This window comes from Dermochelys coriacea, chromosome 1 (assembly GCF_009764565.3).
Source record: "Dermochelys coriacea isolate rDerCor1 chromosome 1, rDerCor1.pri.v4, whole genome shotgun sequence".
Lineage (NCBI taxonomy): Eukaryota > Metazoa > Chordata > Testudines > Dermochelyidae > Dermochelys > Dermochelys coriacea.
In genome coordinates, this window is record NC_050068.2 from 210,828,020 (window position 1) to 210,847,594 (window position 19,575).

Below are 19,575 nucleotides of genomic sequence, written 5' to 3' on the forward strand. Positions count from 1 at the left end.
GGAGACACAAATCCACAGTTTGAGAACTGCAAAACTAAGCATCTCTGATGGTATCTTCTAGACTGAGCACTGAGTCCCATTGGGTAGATAGAAAGATTAACCTAAATAATCTATACAGAAGCCCCTGCAACCCCATAAGATTGGGTCCCTATAATCCATGAACTATTGGAACTCATTTACAAAACTTTCCTTAAACGTTACATGAATATATTGGCTCATACTATAGAATTATAATTTATAATCCCTATTCCATAATGAGATCTCTTTGAGCTACAATATATCTTAATTAAAAATATCTTTAGATAGTTTTTTTCCTCAAAAAGCATTTTATCAAAAAATCTGATTTAAGTAAAAAAAAATAAATCTGATTTTTTTATTTATTTTTTTAAAATCGTTGATTTTTATCCACCTGGATGATGGGCTTCTTGGAGGTTGTGTGGGCATTTCCATAGTTGCCATTGTGATCTCTTTTATAGCTTTGTCACAGCTCCTTACCCTTCACTCTACACTGTTATTCAGAAAGTAGCCCAGTTCTACCACCTGTCAAGGCAGGTGCTTGGATCTCTTTGCATTCTGGTTCAATTTTCCCAGTTGGGACAGTCCACGTTCCATATCCCTAACAGCAATTAAAACTCCTTATGGTTCCAGGCACATGTGCAAAGCATAATGAACATAGAAGGTTGGATTTGTTTGGGAAAGCTCTTTCAAAAGTAGCCTATAAATGGGAACTGTACATTTGCCAGTGCTGTCTGAACAGGGCGGTGACTTCTAGCTGAGATCAGCTCAGAACATAAAAAGTGTAGGAAATTGACCAGATGGGTCAAATCAGTTGTGACCATTGGAGTGTGAGACAGCAGCAGCAGAACTATTTGCCATGGAAGTGAAACAAGTCCCTGCTGCACTACACAGATTTAACTCCCACTGGTGCAGACTTACTATGGATAGAAACAAGGGTAATTTCCTCAGTGAAGCATGGGTGGGAGGAAACGTGTGTGTGGATGCACAGCAGTTCCCTGTAATATAAGGGCAATTTCACCAGTGCAACTTTCATGTGTACATAGGGACTTGGATAATAATCTCTTTAGGGCAGGGATTGTATCTTATTGTACATGTTTGTACAGTGCCTAGCACAATGAGGCCAGAGTCCTCAAGGGTCCTTTGGTTACTACAAAAAAAAAAAAAAAAATCACATTCTTGTGCCATCCCTTCTCCCACTTGCCCCCCAACATTACACTCATTTGCCACCCTCTACAAAATCTCTAACAGTCACTCATCTCATGCACCCCATGCAAAAAAATGTCATGTTCTCTGGCCTTCTTACCCCAAAAATCAAGCAAACGCAAACACAGCACACACACAGACTGCCTGTATACATAAGGGACTTGTTACACAGCCTCTTCTAAGAATACACATACATACAAACAAGCTCCTCTACACAAAGCAAGGAGCTCCTCCTCCCTCCCGCAGCCTTCTCTCTCCCAACTGTCCCAAGACTCTTCCCTTCCCAAGTTCTTTCTCTGATCTCCCTCCTTTCTTCTCCCTCTCTCACTACCCACCGCTTCCTTAGTGTAGGGGAGGAGAAAGTACTTCAGTATCTAGCTTTCTCCTCCCATTACAGGATCTGATAGCTACAGTATAGAAGATCCAGCTTCTGAAATAGTGGAGGCAGAGGACAAAAAATGGTTTAGGACATTAAATAGAGATAAGAAGCTGCAGGAGGACATGTTTTAGGGAAGTCGGGAGATGCCTTTTCATTTTTAACTCCTCTCATATTGGACGGAGTTGAAGGAAGGGGAAGAAGAAGAGGATAGGGGACACAGAGACATCACCAGAGAGGAAGAAAACAGTTCAAATGTGTCTGTCTGTGAATGCATCCGATGAAGTGAGCTGTAGCTCACGAAAGCTTATGCTCTAATAAATTTGTTAGTCTCTAAGGTGCCACAAGTACTCCTTTTCTTTTTGCGAATACAGACTAACACGGCTGCTACTCTGAAACCTGTCTGTGAATAGGCTCAGCAAAGCTGGGGCATGCTCAGTGCAGACACAACAGTCTCATTTTTTAAACAGCAAGACTATCATGCTCTGCAGAGTATAATACAAACTGCAAATGGAGATGTTTTACAGTTTTATAACTTTTTCAGTTTTCACAGGGACAGCAAGACGCAAGTCTCTGAACTTAGAAACATCCCCTCTGCTAAATGTTAAGTTCCTGCTGCAAACCACAGAGGTGTTAGAGCTTACACACACAAAACTGCATTAAAAGAATATGCAACCTTAATTCTGGCATTTCCCAACTTTTGAAAGCTTGACTTTGAAACCTTAACGTTTGTATAAGAAGTTTTTTTTAAATGCGTAATTTCCTAAGTTTTTAAAAAGGTAAACAAAAAATTTCATCATGTGATATACTGACACCCATATGGCTCACCAGCAGGGTTAAAAGTTTTAAATCCACAGCACTGACTGCTAGCATTTAAGCTAAGCAATAACTGACAGCAATAGTAGGTTGTCGTCCTCTGCATGGATTGACACAGAAGGGGTACAAGACAGTGGGTTTCGCGGCAATTTGCTGACAGCCAACGAACGAATGGTGAGAGCCAGGAATCTTGGGTTCCAGTCCAGGTTTTGGAAGTGCGTGCACTCTGGTCACAGAGCCTTTGGTTCCTGTGCCTTCCAACTGTCCTTGTCTACTCCTCTCTCTCTTCGTTCCAGCGCCAGTCAGTCTTAGTCCTTTCCTCTGAGCTCCCGGTCTGAGCCCTACTATCCTTGTAAAATCTGTTTCTTTCCCCCTTTGCCAGGTCTCCAATCATCTCCTCCTCACTCCACACTGGCTCCCAGTCTCCCTTCCTGGGCTCACGTAATCTCAGTTCCCCCATACATACCTTGGCTGAGCCTTCCCTTTCCCCAGTATCTTTGCCCAGCTAGTCTTAGTTCTCCCACGATACCCTGGCTCCTCATGAGTTTTGTCTCTCCTGCCCCCGGCTCAGTATCTATAACCAGCTAATCCCAGTTTTCCTGCCAAATCTACTCTCCCCAAGTCTGGTTATTGTCCTGTCTGCTTTAAATTCAGGCAGCTTCCTTCTCCATACTGCCTGGGCCCAGAGGGGAGAGAATTGAGACTGCAGGGGAGAGAGTCTCTCTGCTCTTAGTTCCTGTCCCACAGCAGCCAAGAGTCGCAATTGCAGGGAAGTGCTGTTTGGCCCCTGCAGCCCCAAGCTAGAGTATACTCAGTATTGAAGGAATTTTCAGAGAATTTCGCTGTTAAATTCCAACAAATTTATACTGAGCATGTGCAAACAGATTCCTCCCCCCTCCCAAGACTTGCAACTTGGCCACATTTGGGTGAATTTTCTCCAGGATGGCAAAAGGCACAATCCTAACAACCACAGCAACTTCCCTGCCAAGTTTCAAGTCCCTAACCTAACACATGCTAGCAATTTCTAAAGAATAGGTTGCTAACATATCATGTTTTAAATATGCCAAAACATTTTCTCCTTGACTTGTTCTCTGAAGCAATTGAACTATTTTGGCTGAAATTAAAAAAAAATAAAATAAAAAAAAAAATCAGCTCAAGACTTTTCCCCCCAAAATGGATCAAGTTTGGTAAAGTTATAAGTGAAAGTGAGGATCTTATAATGAGAAGAATCAGGCAATCTTAAAAGGTGGTACTACCTTTTTAGGTACTACCTAAAAAATTACCACTTTTTCTATAACAAAAAAGAAGCAAGGACAATTTTAAAACATCTATGCAAATAAAAATAAACCAGCTGTAACAAACTCCATACAACCATAAGAAAAATCATAAATATAGGATTTAGCTCACAACCATCCCCTCCACCCATATATTGAAGAGAAAAAACACTGTAAACCATCCACTCTCCTTTATTGCTTCTCGGGGGGTGGCGGCGTGGAGAGTGGAGAAAAATATGCTTTTTGTCAATTATAGGAGACAGAACTTGAAATCCAACTACTTTCTCTCTTCTTCACTCAAACCATCACTAAAGTCACAGACAGGTCATGGGCAACAAAGAAAAATTCATGGAAGACTGTGACCTGTCTTTGTTCAATTTGTTAGTCTCTAAGGTGCCACAAGGATTCCTTTTCTTTTTTGTGACCTGTCTGTGACCTTTACTAAAAATATTCATGACAAAAATCAGAAGCTCAACGGCAGGGTCCACACACCACACTCAGCAGCCAGGCATCTGTGGGGGCCCGCTCGGAGCTCCAGGGGCCCCACCACCATGTGGTGGGGCAACCCTGCAGCTCCCAGCCACTGTGGGCTGAAATCATGGAGGTCGCTGGAAGTCAGAGTCTGTGATTTCTGAAACCTCTGTGAAAGAATCATATCCTTAACCATCACCCACACCAATGCCAGCTGTATGGCTGCCAGCTGTTGCAGGAGCCTGGCACAAATAATCTGCTTTCTGAACATAACAGTCACCACACTGGGTCAGACCAACTGTCTGTCTAACCCAGTTATCCTGTCTTCTGACAGTGGCCGGTGCCAGATGCTTCAGAATGAAGCCACCAGGCAATCATCAAGTGTCCACTCCCAGTCAGAGGTTTAGGGACACCCGGAGCATGAGGTTGTGTTCCCAACCATCTTAGCTAATAGTCATTGAAGGACCTGTCCTCCATGAACTTATCTAGGGTTTTGCTTTGTTTGTTTTTTCAACCCTGTTATAGTCTTGGCCTTCACAACATCCTCTGGCAACAAGTCCCACGGATTGATTGTGCGTTGTGGGGCAGGGGGAACAAAGCTAAAAAACTACCCCTTCCCCCCAACCTATAAACCGCGATGAAAGGAGAAGTCGGCAGGGAAAGGATGCAAACGAGAAGGTGCAGAAGCAGCAGCAGCCAGCAGCCCCATCCCTACCCCGAGGCAGGATCTGGCGCCGAGGGCAGGTGTGTGGGACTGACCCAGACCACATCGAGCCGGGCTCCAGAGACCACAGGAAGAGCAGGAACTGGGAACAGCTCCGCAACGCCAGGGCGATTCCGACAACCCATGAGCGCGGGGAAGGGGCCACAGCGCCGGCGCCGCGCTTTAACCCCCCTCCCCGCCGCGCACTGGGGCTCGCCGGACTCGGTCCGAGCCACAGCGTCCTGGGCGGGAGCGTGCGCGCTCGAAGCTGTCGGGCCGAGCCCCGGAAGCCCGCGCGCCGCTTCTCCCCGAGCCGAACGCACTCCCCACGAGGCCAGCCCCAGGCAACGACCCTCCCGGCAGGAGCCGCCAGCCCCACCCCCACCCCAGCTCTTACTATCCAGGTAATGTTCCAGGTACATCCCCGCCGCCATCTTGGGCCTCAAACACAGACACTTCCGGCCGGGGCCGGAAACGGGGAAACTTCTGTCCCGCCGTCCGACATGGCGTCACTTCCTCCCCACTCGAAAGTACTTCCGTGTAGCACGCGGCCGCTTCCGCCTGCGGGCGGCGGCGCTTTGAATTATTGCTCGTTCCTCCTCCAGCAACGGCTCGGCTGGAGGCTCCACCCACCCGCTGATGGGCGATAACGGTACAGGCGGAGACAGGCACCCGTCAGAGCGAGGCGCTCGCGGGGCAGACGGGACGGGCCCGGCTCCGCGCCGCGGGCCCGGGGGAGCCGCGGACGGTCAGACCCCGAGGCGAGTGGCCGGCGCGGAGGAGGCCGCAGGGCCGCTTGGCTGAGGCGCACAATGGAGCAGTTTGTCTGTGCAAACAGCCGGTGACCGGCTTGTAGTCGGTCCGGGAGGGCTTCGGGTCAGAGGGGCCCAGGCGGGGGCGAGACTAGGGCAGCAGCGCAGGGGGGAGCAAGGGAGAAAGAGAAGTTTCCTCGGAGAAACGTGGAAGTTAGTGTAAAGACTTTTGAGGATCTGGGCCCCACCCCGCTGCGGGAAAGAGGGTGTTTACAGGGACCCGTTACTGGCCTGCCGCTGCAGCGTGCGGGTGCACTGCCGGGTCATTTCCAGGAGCAACGCCTTGTCCAGCTAGCGGCGAGGAGGATGCTGATGATGGGAAGGAAAAGGAAAATTCTGTCCAGACTGGCCTGGTATCCAGGCACAATCAGAAACAACGGTGTGCATGTCGGGATTCATCTCAGGCCCTCCCAGGCTCCCAGAGGGGTAGTTTTCATCGGACTAAAGAGCCCTGGCAGCGAGAGCGGAAATATCTCCCGAGTACTTTCCAGGGGGAGCTCTCACAGAAGTGTTGGGGACCTGACAGCACACAGGGAGAGGAAGAACGCGGGACTGAGAGTCGAGGATGGGAATGCTTTCCTAGCACTTCTCACCTTGTGACCCTGGCTCATGCCCTCCAGGAGCAGTGTATTTAGTTGGTTCAGACAGTGGCCGATTCAGTCACTGTCTCTTAATCAATGGTTTGATCTGAGGATGGATAGGGATTTAGCATTAATACAGGAAATGGATTGAATGGAACCATAACCTTATGGGGGGAAAGAGAGAGGAGGGCAGACGATAAGATACCAGCTGACATAGCCTAGCTATCAATGCAGCCCAGCCAGACCTTGAGGCAGCCTGGGAGCTTTTGCTTACCTTTTTGCAGACCACATGTTTAGAAGATGAATGGGAATAAAACCTACTGGGAGGATACTACATGGAAGGAAGTACAGAAATATGAAAAAAAGAAAAGTTCCAAGGACAGAAGCAGGAGACAAAGAAAGAATGGAGGATGGTAGAGAAAAGGGAGCAGAATTTATTGTCTCATTCGGTATTACTCAGAGAAAGGCATTGAACAAATATAGATAATGAAAAGATTAGATTCTACATAAACATTCTACCCTGGTTTTCTGTGGAGAGTTCTCATTGTTATCAATGGGAGATCAGCTGTGGATGGAGGCAAATATTTTATCCTAAGTTTATATCCCAGCCCACACACCATAATTAAAAACAGAACTTGGCCCTCTCTACAGAATGAGGGAAACCCCTCTGCTAGGCTCTTGGTCTCCATGAACTCATGGGGGAGTAAAGTTTCCTTTTATCAGTTTTAAATGTGCTGCCTTTCTATTTCACTGACTGTCCCTTGTTATTATATGAGTGGGTAAATATGGGTGCCCAATTTACCTTCACTAGGTTGCTCATTAGCCTTGGTACCCTTAGCCTGGTTGCCTCCATTCATCTCTTTGCTAAACTGAGCAGTCCCAGTCTTTTCAGTCTCATGGACGTTTCTTCTGGTCTTTTATCACTGAATCCCCTCTATTTCTTCCATATCATTCTTGAGATACGGTAGCCTGAATTAACAAAATGTTCCAGGGGAAGGTGTCCCATTCATTTATGTAATTGCACAATAGTGTCAGTATTTTTGTCCATCCCATTCTTTACAATTTGTTGTCTTTTTTGACAGTTGCAGCACAGTGAGCAGAAGTTTTCATTGTCTCTGTAATGATTCAGATGGAATATACAGCAAGAATCATGGGATCATAGAATCATAGAAGATTAGGGTTGGAAGAGATCTCAGGAGGTCATCTAGTCCAACCCCCTGCTCAAAGCAGGAGCAACCCCAACTAAATCATCCCAGCCAGGGCTTTGTCAAGCCTTAAAAACCTCTAAGGTTGGAGATTCCACCACCTCCCTAGGTAACTCATTCCAATGCTTCACCACCCTCCTAGTGAAATAGTTTTTCCTATATCCAACCTAGACCTTCCCCACTGCAACTTGAGACCATTGCTCCTTGTTCTGTCATCTGCCACCACTGAGAACAGCTGAGCTCCATGCTCTTTGGAATCCCCGTTCAGGTAGTTGAAGGATGCTATCAAATCCCCCTTCAATCTTCTTTTCTGCAGACTAAATAAGACCAGTTCCTTCAGTCTCTCCTCATAAGTCATTTGCCCTAGCCTGCTAATCATTTTCAGAACATACTCTCTACTCCTCTGTCCAAAGGCATTCACCTTACCATTACCAGAACTGCCATGAGCCCCAGACCACGTACTGCCGCTTTAACACTAGCTCCCTCAGTCTAGCACAGGGGTAGGCAACCTATGGCACGCGAGCTGATTTTCAATGGTACTCACACTGCCCAGGTCCTGGCCACTGATCCGGGGGGCTCTGCATATTAATTTAATTTTAAATGAAGCTTCTTAAACATTTTAAAAACCTTATTTACTTTATATACAATAATAGTTTAGTTATATATTATAGACTTATAGAAAGAGACCTTCTAAAAAACATTAAAATGTATTACTGACATACCACTTCTGAAAGGTTGCCAACCCCGATCTAGCATTTACCACAAACCTCTTCAACCAAACTACCTTTGCTATTAGTTGTTAATGTTTGGTGTAGTAATGTCTTGGGCTCAAAGGAAGTAGTTTGGTAAGGAGGGTGATGGAAGGCGGCTTCCCCAGGAGGTCAGGGTCAAGGTTGTGGGATGTGGTCATAATGAGTCACTCTGGTCTCTAAAATCTATGACTTTTCAATGCTTAAGTATTTTCCCTGGGTAATTACAGTTAATTGAGAACCCTACAAGGTGTATGAGAAGTTCAAATTATTTATTTTAGTGTGCATTATATTGCATTGGTATGCAGTGAATTTCATGGTGCTACCTGGTCACTCTACCATGTTTAGGTTCCTCTGATGTTCTGCATAATACTCTCTAGTCTTGAGTAAACTCAATAATTTTGTGTAATCTGCAAAGTTTTGTAACCTCACTGCCCACCTTCCTATTCCAGAAATTGTATCAATATATTAAGCAATAACGGTCCATGTACAGAGACTTGGCACCCCACTGCTAATGAAAATTAACTCTTTTTCTCTTCTCTTTGTTTTCTCTCTTAGCTGCTTTCTAATGCATGACACAACTTCATATCTCATCCCACGATTACTTAGTTTTCTTTGGCTTGTCTACATAGTGGCGTAATACACTCTACAGGGGTGTGATTTTTAAAGTGCACCAATATATTGCACATTAATTAGTCTGTGTAGACCCTGCTGGTGTGCTTTAATGTAGTGCTGTTTGAAATAGCGTTAAAGCACACTAGGGAACCTTTAGTGCAGAGCAGCAGGGTCTACACAGACAACCTAATGTGCAGCATGTTAGTGCATTTTAAAAATCACACCCCCGTAGAGTGCATTACACTACTGTGTAGACAAGCCTTAGTCGCTTCTGACATGTGACTTTGTTAAAATCTTTCTGAAAATCCAAACAAATTATAGAAACTGGTTCTTCCTTTATCAACTATTTTGCTGACACATCCAAAAAATTCTAATAGATTAGAAATGTGGTTTTCCTTTGCAGACACCATAGTGTATAGTCCCTAATCATGTTTGTCTAAGTGATTTACAATTCTGTTGTTAATTATTTTAATTTTCCTGAGTCTGAGATACTGCTAATTCCTGGCTCATCCCTAGCCTCTTTAATAAAATTAGCTGCATTTGCTTCTTTCCAGGACCCCCATTACAATAGCTGGTTTTAATGAGCCCCTTTTAATTCTTCAATTCCTTCAGAATTCTTGGATAAATTCACTTACAAAAAATCTTAATTAAAAAGGATGATGATGTCGTCACATAACAGTGACTTTTTATTGTACCCTTTCAGGATGTGGGACTTCAAAATGCCAAACTTGTCCCTTTTGAAGTGATTAATATTTCCCTAAACTCTGGGAAACTAATTTTAGGAAAACTTGTAATGCATATTTACCCTCTTTCATTGTGGTTGTGAAGTTGGAAACAGTCAGTTCAATGTGTCGAGCATGAACTGTGTAGTTCTTGCCAAGGATTTGTGGGATAGGAAAGCTTAACTAAGCATTTCAGGTTTTCTAATGTTTGAGTTTGGGGATCTGAGATCCCACATTTCAGAAAGGTAGAAGGAGCAGAAAGCACTTGGTTAAGCAGCAACCTTAACTCACTCGTAAGGAAGTGTTACCCAAAATTGGGCCAGCTAGTAAGTTTAGGGAGGACTAATCACCCACCAGAGTTTGGCAGAAAGCAGCACATTTATTATACTGATAGCTAAGCTCAAAAGAAGAGGGAGGGGATCACACTCGCATACTCATGCTCCCAGGACAGGCATGTCACTGGAGAGGTCAGGATTCTTCAAGATAAGTGTCCAACAGCGCAGCAAAGATAAGTCTTCCCGAGGCACGATGGAATGCAACACAGCGAACCACTGCCCAGGTGGTCCGGGCGAAGGGCCTTCAGGGGAGGTACAGTCTTGTGAGTGTACTCCTGAGCACATGGCCCCTTCCCCTTTTAAGGACCTAATCCTCATGACCTGCAACTAGAGATGACTTGGCCGCGTCTGGTTGCTCACACTCCGCCTCGGGCAGTGTCCATGCATTGGACGTGTGATCGCTGCCTAATCAGTACCAGACACCTTCTCTACCTTGGAGCTCTTCTGATCTTCCAGCTGTTCAAGCAGCCCATTCATCCCACGAGCATTCCAAGAGGGAGGGGGAGGGGGAAAGTCACTTCACAGGAATTCAGAGAAGGAGACAAAGGGGGTGAAGGGGAAGGTGTAACAGGCCTTTTGAACGTACAGGTTATACAGAGCATCACTGCTGCTCCTGCAAGAGGAAGTTATTTGTAAGTGAATTTTATTTGTTTTTTAATCATATGAATAAGCCAGGCTGTCAGGGGTTCTGACATGTCAGGAAAATGGGTTTACTCACTTGTGGATTGGATATAAAGTTTTCACAGACCATATTAGATGTTGCCTTGAGTTTTCAACTTTCCCTCAGTGCCATCTTTAATGACAGTACTTCAGAAAAAATCCACTGCTGGAGAGAGCCTGCATACACAGTGGCTCTTAAGAGCCAACATCAGATGAGACAGCCCAGTCACTACTGACCATATATTCCCAAGACAGAAGATTCACAGATTCCAAGGCCAGGAAGGACCAGTGTGATTGTCACACTGTCTGGAGTGGCTCATGACTATGAATTCCTACTTCAGGGCAGACTGTCAAAAACAGGGCAGATACCCCAAACTGGTGGTATGTTCTATAATTAGATGTCACCAAACCAGTAACAAATGTGAACTCCTGGATCTACTATAACAGTTTCACCATGGAGTCCAACAGTCCCCTTAGACTCTCCAGTCTACCTTGCTACTCAAACAGACTGGGATAAGTGATAATGGTCACTTATACCAAAAATCACACCACATTCAGGTTGCTTCCAGTCCTAAGAGACCAGTCACTTAGCCCAGATCGACTGGTACCCTAGATCTTACACCAAAGACAGTGCCTGTAGCCAGTCCTGTAAAAAACTATCTGAAGGTTTATTAACTAGGAAAAAGAAATGAGTTATTTACAGATTAAAGCAAGCATATGTATACACAGAAATGAATTACCATCTAAATCCTAAAAGTGACAGAGTTGTAGTGATCTGTCAATTAAAAGTGGCTTTCAGGGCAGACCTAGGAGGTAACCCTTGGGGGATCTCTATCTTCAGTTTGGTGTCTCTGGCTATATTGGATTAGGAAAGAGATATTGACCATGAGTCAGTTTATTGAAAATGATACTTTCCATCCTTTTACAATATCAAAAGAAAGGTTCAATCTAGAGACTAGGAAGGAATAGCAATCTATCCACTTGAAACATGCCATCTATTTGGCCCTGATGCCTGCACTTCCCCTGATTCATATGAACTGCTTTCATTTCTCCAAATATTATCCTGATTGCCAAGACCTAGGACAATACTATATGCACACCTGGCCAGCAAATTTGAATTAAACACAGATTCCCTATAAAAGAAATAGGAGGAGGAACTAGGCCAATTATTCTCTGCTAACCAATGGAAACAAATTTTAGTCAGTGCTCCAGACTGTTCCTTGGACCTCCATTTAAGATTAAGCCAGCAGAAAATCATATAGAGGATGCATTGGACCCCTCTCCGACCATTCAAAATAGACAAATGTTGGCACTGTGATTCATTAGATACTAATTCAACCCATATGCTCTGGGAAAGTTCCTACACCCATATGCTTTGAACAGAAATTAATTGCAGAGTTAATTTTTTCCTGTCAACTAAAATTGTGTTACAAGCTAAACATGCAATTTTAAACCTAATGGATGTTAATTGGAAGCTTTGAATAAATCTGAAAAACTTTGGTTAAACAGAGTACTAATAATTGCTAAAAGACTAATGGACCAACAATTGAAGATTGGAGCATAGACTTCATAAGATTGGCCACCATGGAACGAATTGTATACCGTAACAGAAATATCAAAGAAAAATTTTCAGAGATGTGGGATGAGTTCCTGGAAGTATCTGAATGATCCTGTTAAATGCATGTCCCCCTTCTCCCCCTCGCTTTCCTCTCCTCTTTACCCACTTCCTTCCCTCTCTGTGTCTATCCCTATCCTCTGAAATTTGCTTCTATTCTTTATCTTAATAATTTTTCTTTAACTAGTTGGATTTTATTAAATGAATTCTGTTTTGTAAATTGCGTAATACACAATTGATTTTATATTTTAATAATTCATGATATATAATTAAATGTTTTATGTGTAGTTAAGATTAGGTAGCAAATGGTTAATATATTATGAGAAGTTAATGCATAATTATTTGTTTTGTGTGTGTGTGTGTAATTAATAAAATATTAGTAGGAAAAAATCCCCACAAGACTGTTCAGAAAGCTTCAAGCAGGGACATTCTTCCCGAACCCTGAGATTATTATTGGTGATATGCAAAAACCAGTTCTGATTCTGGGGGACCCAGCCTATCCCTTGCTTCCCAGGCTTATCAAGCTGTACACCCACCACCTCAATAACACCAAAGACAGAATCAATTACCAGCTCAGCAGATGCAGAATGACAGTTGGATGTGCTTTTGGTGGGTTGAAGGGATGCTGGTGGTGTTTACATACTAGGTTGGGTCTCAGTGAGAGTAAATATCCCAATAGTTATAGCTGCCTCTTGTGTCCTGCATACTATCTATGAGTCAAAGACGGAAAAACTGCTCCCAGAATGAAGGTGGAACTATTGTCTGCTGACTTTAAACAGCCAGACACAGGGGCCATCACAAGAGCTTAATGTGAAGCTATGTAGTTGAGGGAGGCTTTGAAAGAACATTTTAATGGTCAGCCACAGTAGTCATAGAATATTAGGGTTGGAAGAGACCTCAGGAGGTCATCTAGTCCAATCCCCTACTCAAAGCAGGACCAACACCAACTAAATCATCCCAGCCAAGGCTGTGTCAAGCCTGGCCTTAAAAACCTAAGGATGGAGATTCCACCACCTCCCTAGGTAACCCATTCCAGTGCTTCACCACCCTCCTAGTAAAATAGTGTTTCCTAATATCCAACCTAGACCTCTCCTACTGCAACTTGAGACCATTGCTCCTTGTTCTGTAATCTGCCACAATTGAGAATAGCAGAGCTCCATCCTCTTTGGATAGTGTTCTGTGCTAGACTGTTCTTTGGGCCTGGAGCTTTGGGTGCTGTTAGGAACTGTGTGGTGCTTGACATATAAATGACTGTATTTTCCTAATGTATGCAGTGATGTAGCTGTGTCAAACAACCCCCCAATTTCTCCAAGCTCATCATCAGAAGCAAGCTCCTCACAGACCAGGACACACCAACTCCACGCAGCGCCAGATCCTGCCAGAACAACAGATGCAAAACCTGCAGACATATCTCCACAGCCACCATGGGTGGCGGGTATCAGGCTGGGGGAGGCTGTTCCTCCCCAAACAGGCAGGTGTGGCCCCGCCCATGATCTGCCCCCAGGACCCTCCCTCCTGCTTGCTTGGCACGGCTCCAGGCTCCTTGTGGGGTGGCACTGGCTTTGGCCGTGCCACCCGCCCTCCCTATGCTCCAGAGCTGGGAGGGCTGAGGCCACCCTGTCACTTCGGAGCTGGGGGGGGGGGCTGCAGCTGCACCATCCGCCTTCCTGTTGTTCCAAGGCGGGGGGGGGGGCACTAGCCAGGTGCGGGAGCTGATGGCTGAGGTGGAGGGAGCTCTTGGCTCCGGCGGTGGGGGACGCAGTAGGGGCAGGGCTGGAGACTATTCACCCCCACCCAGGCTTGCCACAATGATCAACACCCTCCACAACGCACCTTTCGAGATCCAAGGGTCCTACACATGCCTATCACAATATGTCGTGTACCTCATCCAGTGTACTAAATGCCCCAATAGCAACTACGTGGGTGAAACCAGACAACCACTATGCACTCAAACAAACACACAGAGGAAAATGACAAAAGACAAAAACACTTGTTGGTGAAAACTTTTCACAAAGTGATCACTCAAAATCTGACCTATCAGTCCTCATGCTCAGAGGAAATCTGCACAAGACTTTACAAAGATGAGCCTGGAAGCTTAAATTCAAGTTTACTAGATACTAAAAATCAAGGACTGAATAGAGAACCACATTTACAGCTTATTACAACATTCTGTAACCCACTAACAACCATCTCCCAGCTGTTTCCCCACCCCCTTCCTACCTATGACTGGAGGGGTGTTAACGGACATTTCACTGTGAATGGTCCCTTGAAATATGTGTTAACTAATGCTAAACAATCTGTTCCGCCTTGTATTTAGCAGTGAGTTAGTTTCTCAGACCTGAAGAAGAGCTCTGTCTAAGCTTGAAAGCTTGTCTTTCTCACCAACAGAAGTTGGTCCAATAAAAGGTATTACCTCATCCATTTGCCTGAACCTATGAGTGCTGTGGTGCTTGCTGTACATTTACAAGTATTGTGAGGGTTTAGTACTCCTATGCATTCTGCAATACATGTTATGAAGTAATACAAATAATTTTATTCTCCAAAAATTGAAGTTTATTGAGTGGCAAAAAACAGTGCAGAAAAACAATGGTAAAAAACAGAAGGCAATGCAATACAAACTTTTAACATAAATTAACAGAATGGACCTTTAAAATTGGAAAGGCAGCAAACATTTTGGACCATTTTAGTACACAAATGTATTCCACTGTGGCGACACATACATCAACTGTGGTTCTCTCGGGTCAGTGTATATGAAGCTAGGGATTTCTTTTCTGTCACCTGGTGTGGAGTGGAAGGGATAAGGATGCGCCCATGATGCCACATGGTTTGTTGGGGAGCATAGGGAGCTGCTACCATGGAGTTCTCCAAGAATTGCAAAGGGTGGGGAATCTAGAATTTTTGGACCTGTAGATCAACCAGGGTCTGCAGCATCTGGGTTTGTTGCCTGAGAAGACCTGTTATGTCCTGATGCATCTCCCTCTCCTTTCCTGATGTTTGTGGTCCAATGCCACACTGGCTTGCCAGATCTCACTGACCATGTCTTCCCTAGTCCTCTTTCTGTTCCTCATCAGGGCCAAATGTTCTGCAGGTGTGGAAGGGGCGCCCCTCAAGGCTGCAATGGCAGAAACTGCTGATAAAAACAGACAGATGTATCATTAGATTTACAGTGACAACATAAAGGGAAACGTAAGTTTCAAAACTCTCTTCCCTTATTCCCATGTAAACTTTTAATAAGACATGCTTACTGACACTTCAGCACTGCTCTCCAGCACCAACCATGCTGAATATGGCCCACTAGGTGAGCAGGGGGGAATTTTGGTTGCATGAAACAATAAAATTTCAGCCATGATTCCATGAGTATGTGCCTAGGATAATGGCACTGAATATTAGCTCTATTTTCCACAGGCAGTGGTGATTTTGGCTGATATCTCACTCCTGGTGGTAATAAAGGCACAGCGAGCACAGCTGCTACTGGTGACCTGTGTTCCCTCTAAGCTGCATGGCCATGCAACCACCCAAGAGTCAGTCAAGTGCCACACACTTGATTAGCAGAGCCCCCCCTCTCCTCACACTGCTCTGCAGCTGCATTGCTCCTGCCCTTTGCCTTGGAGCGCTTGGCCAGCTGCTCCCAGGACCCTCCTGCTTGCTGTGCAGAGTCAAGGGAGGAGGAGGATGGTGCTGATGTCAGGGTGTCCCCATCCCCCCACCCATGTACCCCATTGCCGCAGAATGGGGGGGGGGAGACAGGGCTCAGGAGCTGGACGGAGCTGCTGGCCAAGGGCAGGGAGTTGTATGGGCCTGTGGTGCCTGGCCTTCAGCAAATTCAGGGCCCCACTTGTCGCCCCTGCATGCCTTCCCCCCCGGAGGTTGAGGAGCTAGCTGAGGAACCTGATGACCTCTTCAATGTCATTCCCTCCTCTGCCCCAGCCCACGTTGTATTGCCCATTCTCCCAGGTGTCCTAAAGATTGCCAAGTCAGTGTGGCAGACCCCATCTTCTGTTCCACCCACATCCAAGAAGGTGGAAAAGTACTATGTCTTCGCCAAGGGGGATGAATACCATTACACGCACCCTCCTGTAGGGTCCCTGGTCATGTCCGCTGTCAACAAAAGGGACAGGCAAGTGGCACCCCCAAAAATAAAGATGCCAAGAGGTTGGACTTATTTGGCAGAAAAATTTACTCAGCAGCCAGCCTCAATTTAAGGTCCCTAATGATCAGGACCTACTTGGCAGATACAATTTCAACCTGTGGGACTCCATCGGCAAGTTCAAAGAGAGCCTCCCACATGATCAGGTGCAGGAGTTTGCCACTCTGGTGGAAGAGGGCAAGGTGGTAGCCAGAGATGTATTCCAGATGGCCTGGGATGCCACAGACTGTGTGTCCAGGGTGGTCACCTCTGCGATAGCCATGCAAACAACTCTGCAGGACCTCCCTTTTGAGGGAACAGGGCTTTCTTGGAGTTAACTGATGCAAGACTCCATGGCCTTAGACTCTCAGGCCACCCTCTGCTCCTTGGGCCTGCATACTCCTCAGCAGGCTAGAAAGCCGTTCTAGCTTCTGCCATTGTCGAGGTCTTGGGGTACCCCTGGTTTCAGCTCCTACAAAAAGGACAAAGATGGTAGTGATGTTCCCCTCCAATGTTATCCAGACTGGTGATCTGCTAGGTCGCTCCAATCCTTGACTCTGGGAGCCAGCCTTACCCTGCTTTGCTGTGAGAACCCCCCTGCTCCTGGGCTGTTCACGCACAGCCTCTGGCATGTAAGCTGCTCCTTGGATTGTACAACCGAATAACACTAGTCAATATCTCCGGTCCCAGACACAACCCTAGGAACTTCAGTCTTGCAGTGTCCCATTATGTCCGCTGGATGCTGCAAGCTTATATGAGTTTATCAATTTAACAAAGAAATTGATATGTACCAGGCTTGTTATCCCAAGGGGAGCCTCTGACACACTTCAAACCAAACACACTGCTTCAGATAGAACAAACAAATTTAACTACAAAGATTGACTTCTAATCACTTAAAATCTAAGCACAACAAGTCAGATTTGGTCAAATGATAAAAGCATTCTAAGCTGATTTTAACCACTTTCAGTGCCCTTACAAACTTAGATGTTTCACAGCACAGGCTGTCTGGTTGCCCTTCAGCCAGGCTCTCCCCTTTGATCAGCACTTCAGTCGCTTGCTTGTAATGTCTGTAGACTGAGGTGGAAGAGAGAGGAAGAGCATGGCAAACATCTCCTTTTTACCATGTTCTTTCTTCCCGCTTGGCTTTGCCCCCCTCCCCCTTCAGAGTCAGGTGAGCATTACCTCATCGTAGTCCCAAACTGACCAAAGGAAGGGGGGTGACTCACTCGAGAGTCTAACAGATTCTTTGTTGCTGCCTTGGCCAGTGTCCTCTGTTCCTGTAAGAGTGGGTTGGGTTTGTCTCATACATGCCCTGATGAGGTGTGAACTGCCCCTCTCCTCTTGGAGTTTTTCCTGGGCTTGTTTTAAGCCATGAGGATGCATTTTCAGCCTCACAACTATATAAATGAAATTACAACCTATAACATTACTATAACAATGCTCAGTGCATCATGAGCCTTCCGAAGACACTCAACACGACAAACTTTGCATATCATATTATAAAGATGAACATGGGGGGGTCCCCCCCAAGTTACGGAGCATCACAATGGGTTTTAAGCAATGCCACCAGTTGTCATCTCATCTCCTTCTAGGGACCAGGGCAGCCAAAAGGAGTCATTTTGAGGGTGCACCTGAGGATGACACCCCAGTCAGTGCACCAGATCTGCTCCCTATCTTCCTCAACTGCCTTCATCCTTTCCGGTCGGCCTGGACTCATCACCTCAGACCTCCGGATGCTCGATACTGTCTCATCAGTCAACCCTGCACTTAATAGCCGACCAACCCTTCCACCCACCCCCCTTCCCTGTCCCTCTTCAGAGACCCTTCTCACAAGCAACTCCTTGTTCAGGAAATCAAAAGCCTCCTGTGCTTAGGGGCAGTGGAAAAGGTTCTACAAAACATGGAAGAAAGAGGATTTTACTCCTGCTACTTCCTAATTCCGAAGACAAAAGGGGGGCTTCAGATTTATTATAGACCTGTGTTGCCTCAACAAGTCTCTCAAAATGTTGAAGTGTTGTATGGTCTCTCTGGCCTCCATTATTCCCTCCCTGGATCCAGGAGACTGATACACCTCCCTCAGTTTAAAGGATACCTACTTCCATATTTTCATCTTGCTAGGGCACCAGCATTTCCTCCATTTCACATTGGGCCAGCGCTGTTTTCAGTTCACAGCAATGCCCTTTGGTCTCTCATTGGTCCCAAAAGTGTTCAAAGTGTATAGCACCAGCGGCCACTTACCTGCGACGTCAGGGAGTCCAAATCTATCCATACCTCAATGACTAGTTGGTTGATAAGGTATGGATCAGGTATGGAAGCATCTCAATCTGGTCTTTTCCACTTGCTGCAACCTGGGCCTAATAATAAATTACAAATTCAACCCTCACCCCAGTGCAAAGTATAGAATTTAATTGGGGTGGTACTCAACTCCACTTGGGCCAGAGCCTTCCTATCTGAGACTCAATTACAAGCCATGGTGGACCTCATCTTGTCTCTGCGTGCCAAACCTCTCACCACCGCCCACACCTGCCCGAGCCTGTTGGGTCACATAGCAGCACGTACTTACTGCCATTGGTCCAGTCACGATCAGTCCCTACACATCCCTAGCCTGCCAAGTCATTCTGCCTCACATACAAAGCAGGGTGGTTCAGGTTCTAACGGACAACATGGCCATGGTCTTCTATAGCAACAGTCGTCTGCACTCTGTCAGGAAGCACTCTGGCTTTGGAACTTCTGTCTGCAGCCTGACATCCATCTTGTGGCCATTCACTTCTCAGGAACACTTGGCTAGACCGCCTCAGAAGAACATTCTCGTCTCACCATGAGTGGTCTCTCCATCTGGAGGTAGTCAGTTCTACTTATCTTACACAGGTGGGGAACTCCCCAGGTGGACCTATTCACATCCAGGCACAACAGAAAATGCCACGGCTTCTGCTCATTCCAGGGCAGGGACAGGGGATCCCTGTTGGACACCTTCCTGCTCCTGTAGTTGGGGGCTCTGATGTACGCCTTCCCTTTGGTGCCATTGCTGCCCAGGGTCCTCATGAGGATCAAGCAGCAAAGGGTGAAGGTCATCTGCATAGCGCCGGTGTGGCTGCACAACACTAGTTCAGCACTCTGTTGGACCTCTCAGTGGCGACCCCGTTCCCGATGCCACTCAGGGCAGACCTGTTGTCTCAGAACCATGGCAGCGCTACATCTAACAGTTTGGTTGCTTTGTGGCTGAACGTGCAGGATGGCAGTACTCATCTGAGGTCCAGCGAGTAGAAAGTAAGGAAGTAGAAAGCCTTCCACCAG

General features: G+C 46.0%; 1 protein-coding gene across 5 annotated transcripts in view; it reads right to left on the reverse strand.

The window, feature by feature from the left end:
- ING4 (inhibitor of growth family member 4) overlaps positions 1–5,481 on the reverse strand; it is a 48,107-nt gene extending 42,626 nt beyond the window's left edge. For 2 of the 5 annotated variants that reach the window (XM_038422558.2, XM_038422552.2), the window contains exon 1: positions 4,874–5,245. In XM_038422558.2, coding sequence (XP_038278486.1) covers positions 4,874–4,928 — 55 coding nt within the window. In that variant the 5' untranslated portion in view covers positions 4,929–5,245. The other 3 variants (XM_038422566.2, XM_043501425.1, XM_038422575.2) reach the window with 3 other exon arrangements.
- Between the last annotated feature and the right edge of the window lie 14,094 nt (positions 5,482–19,575).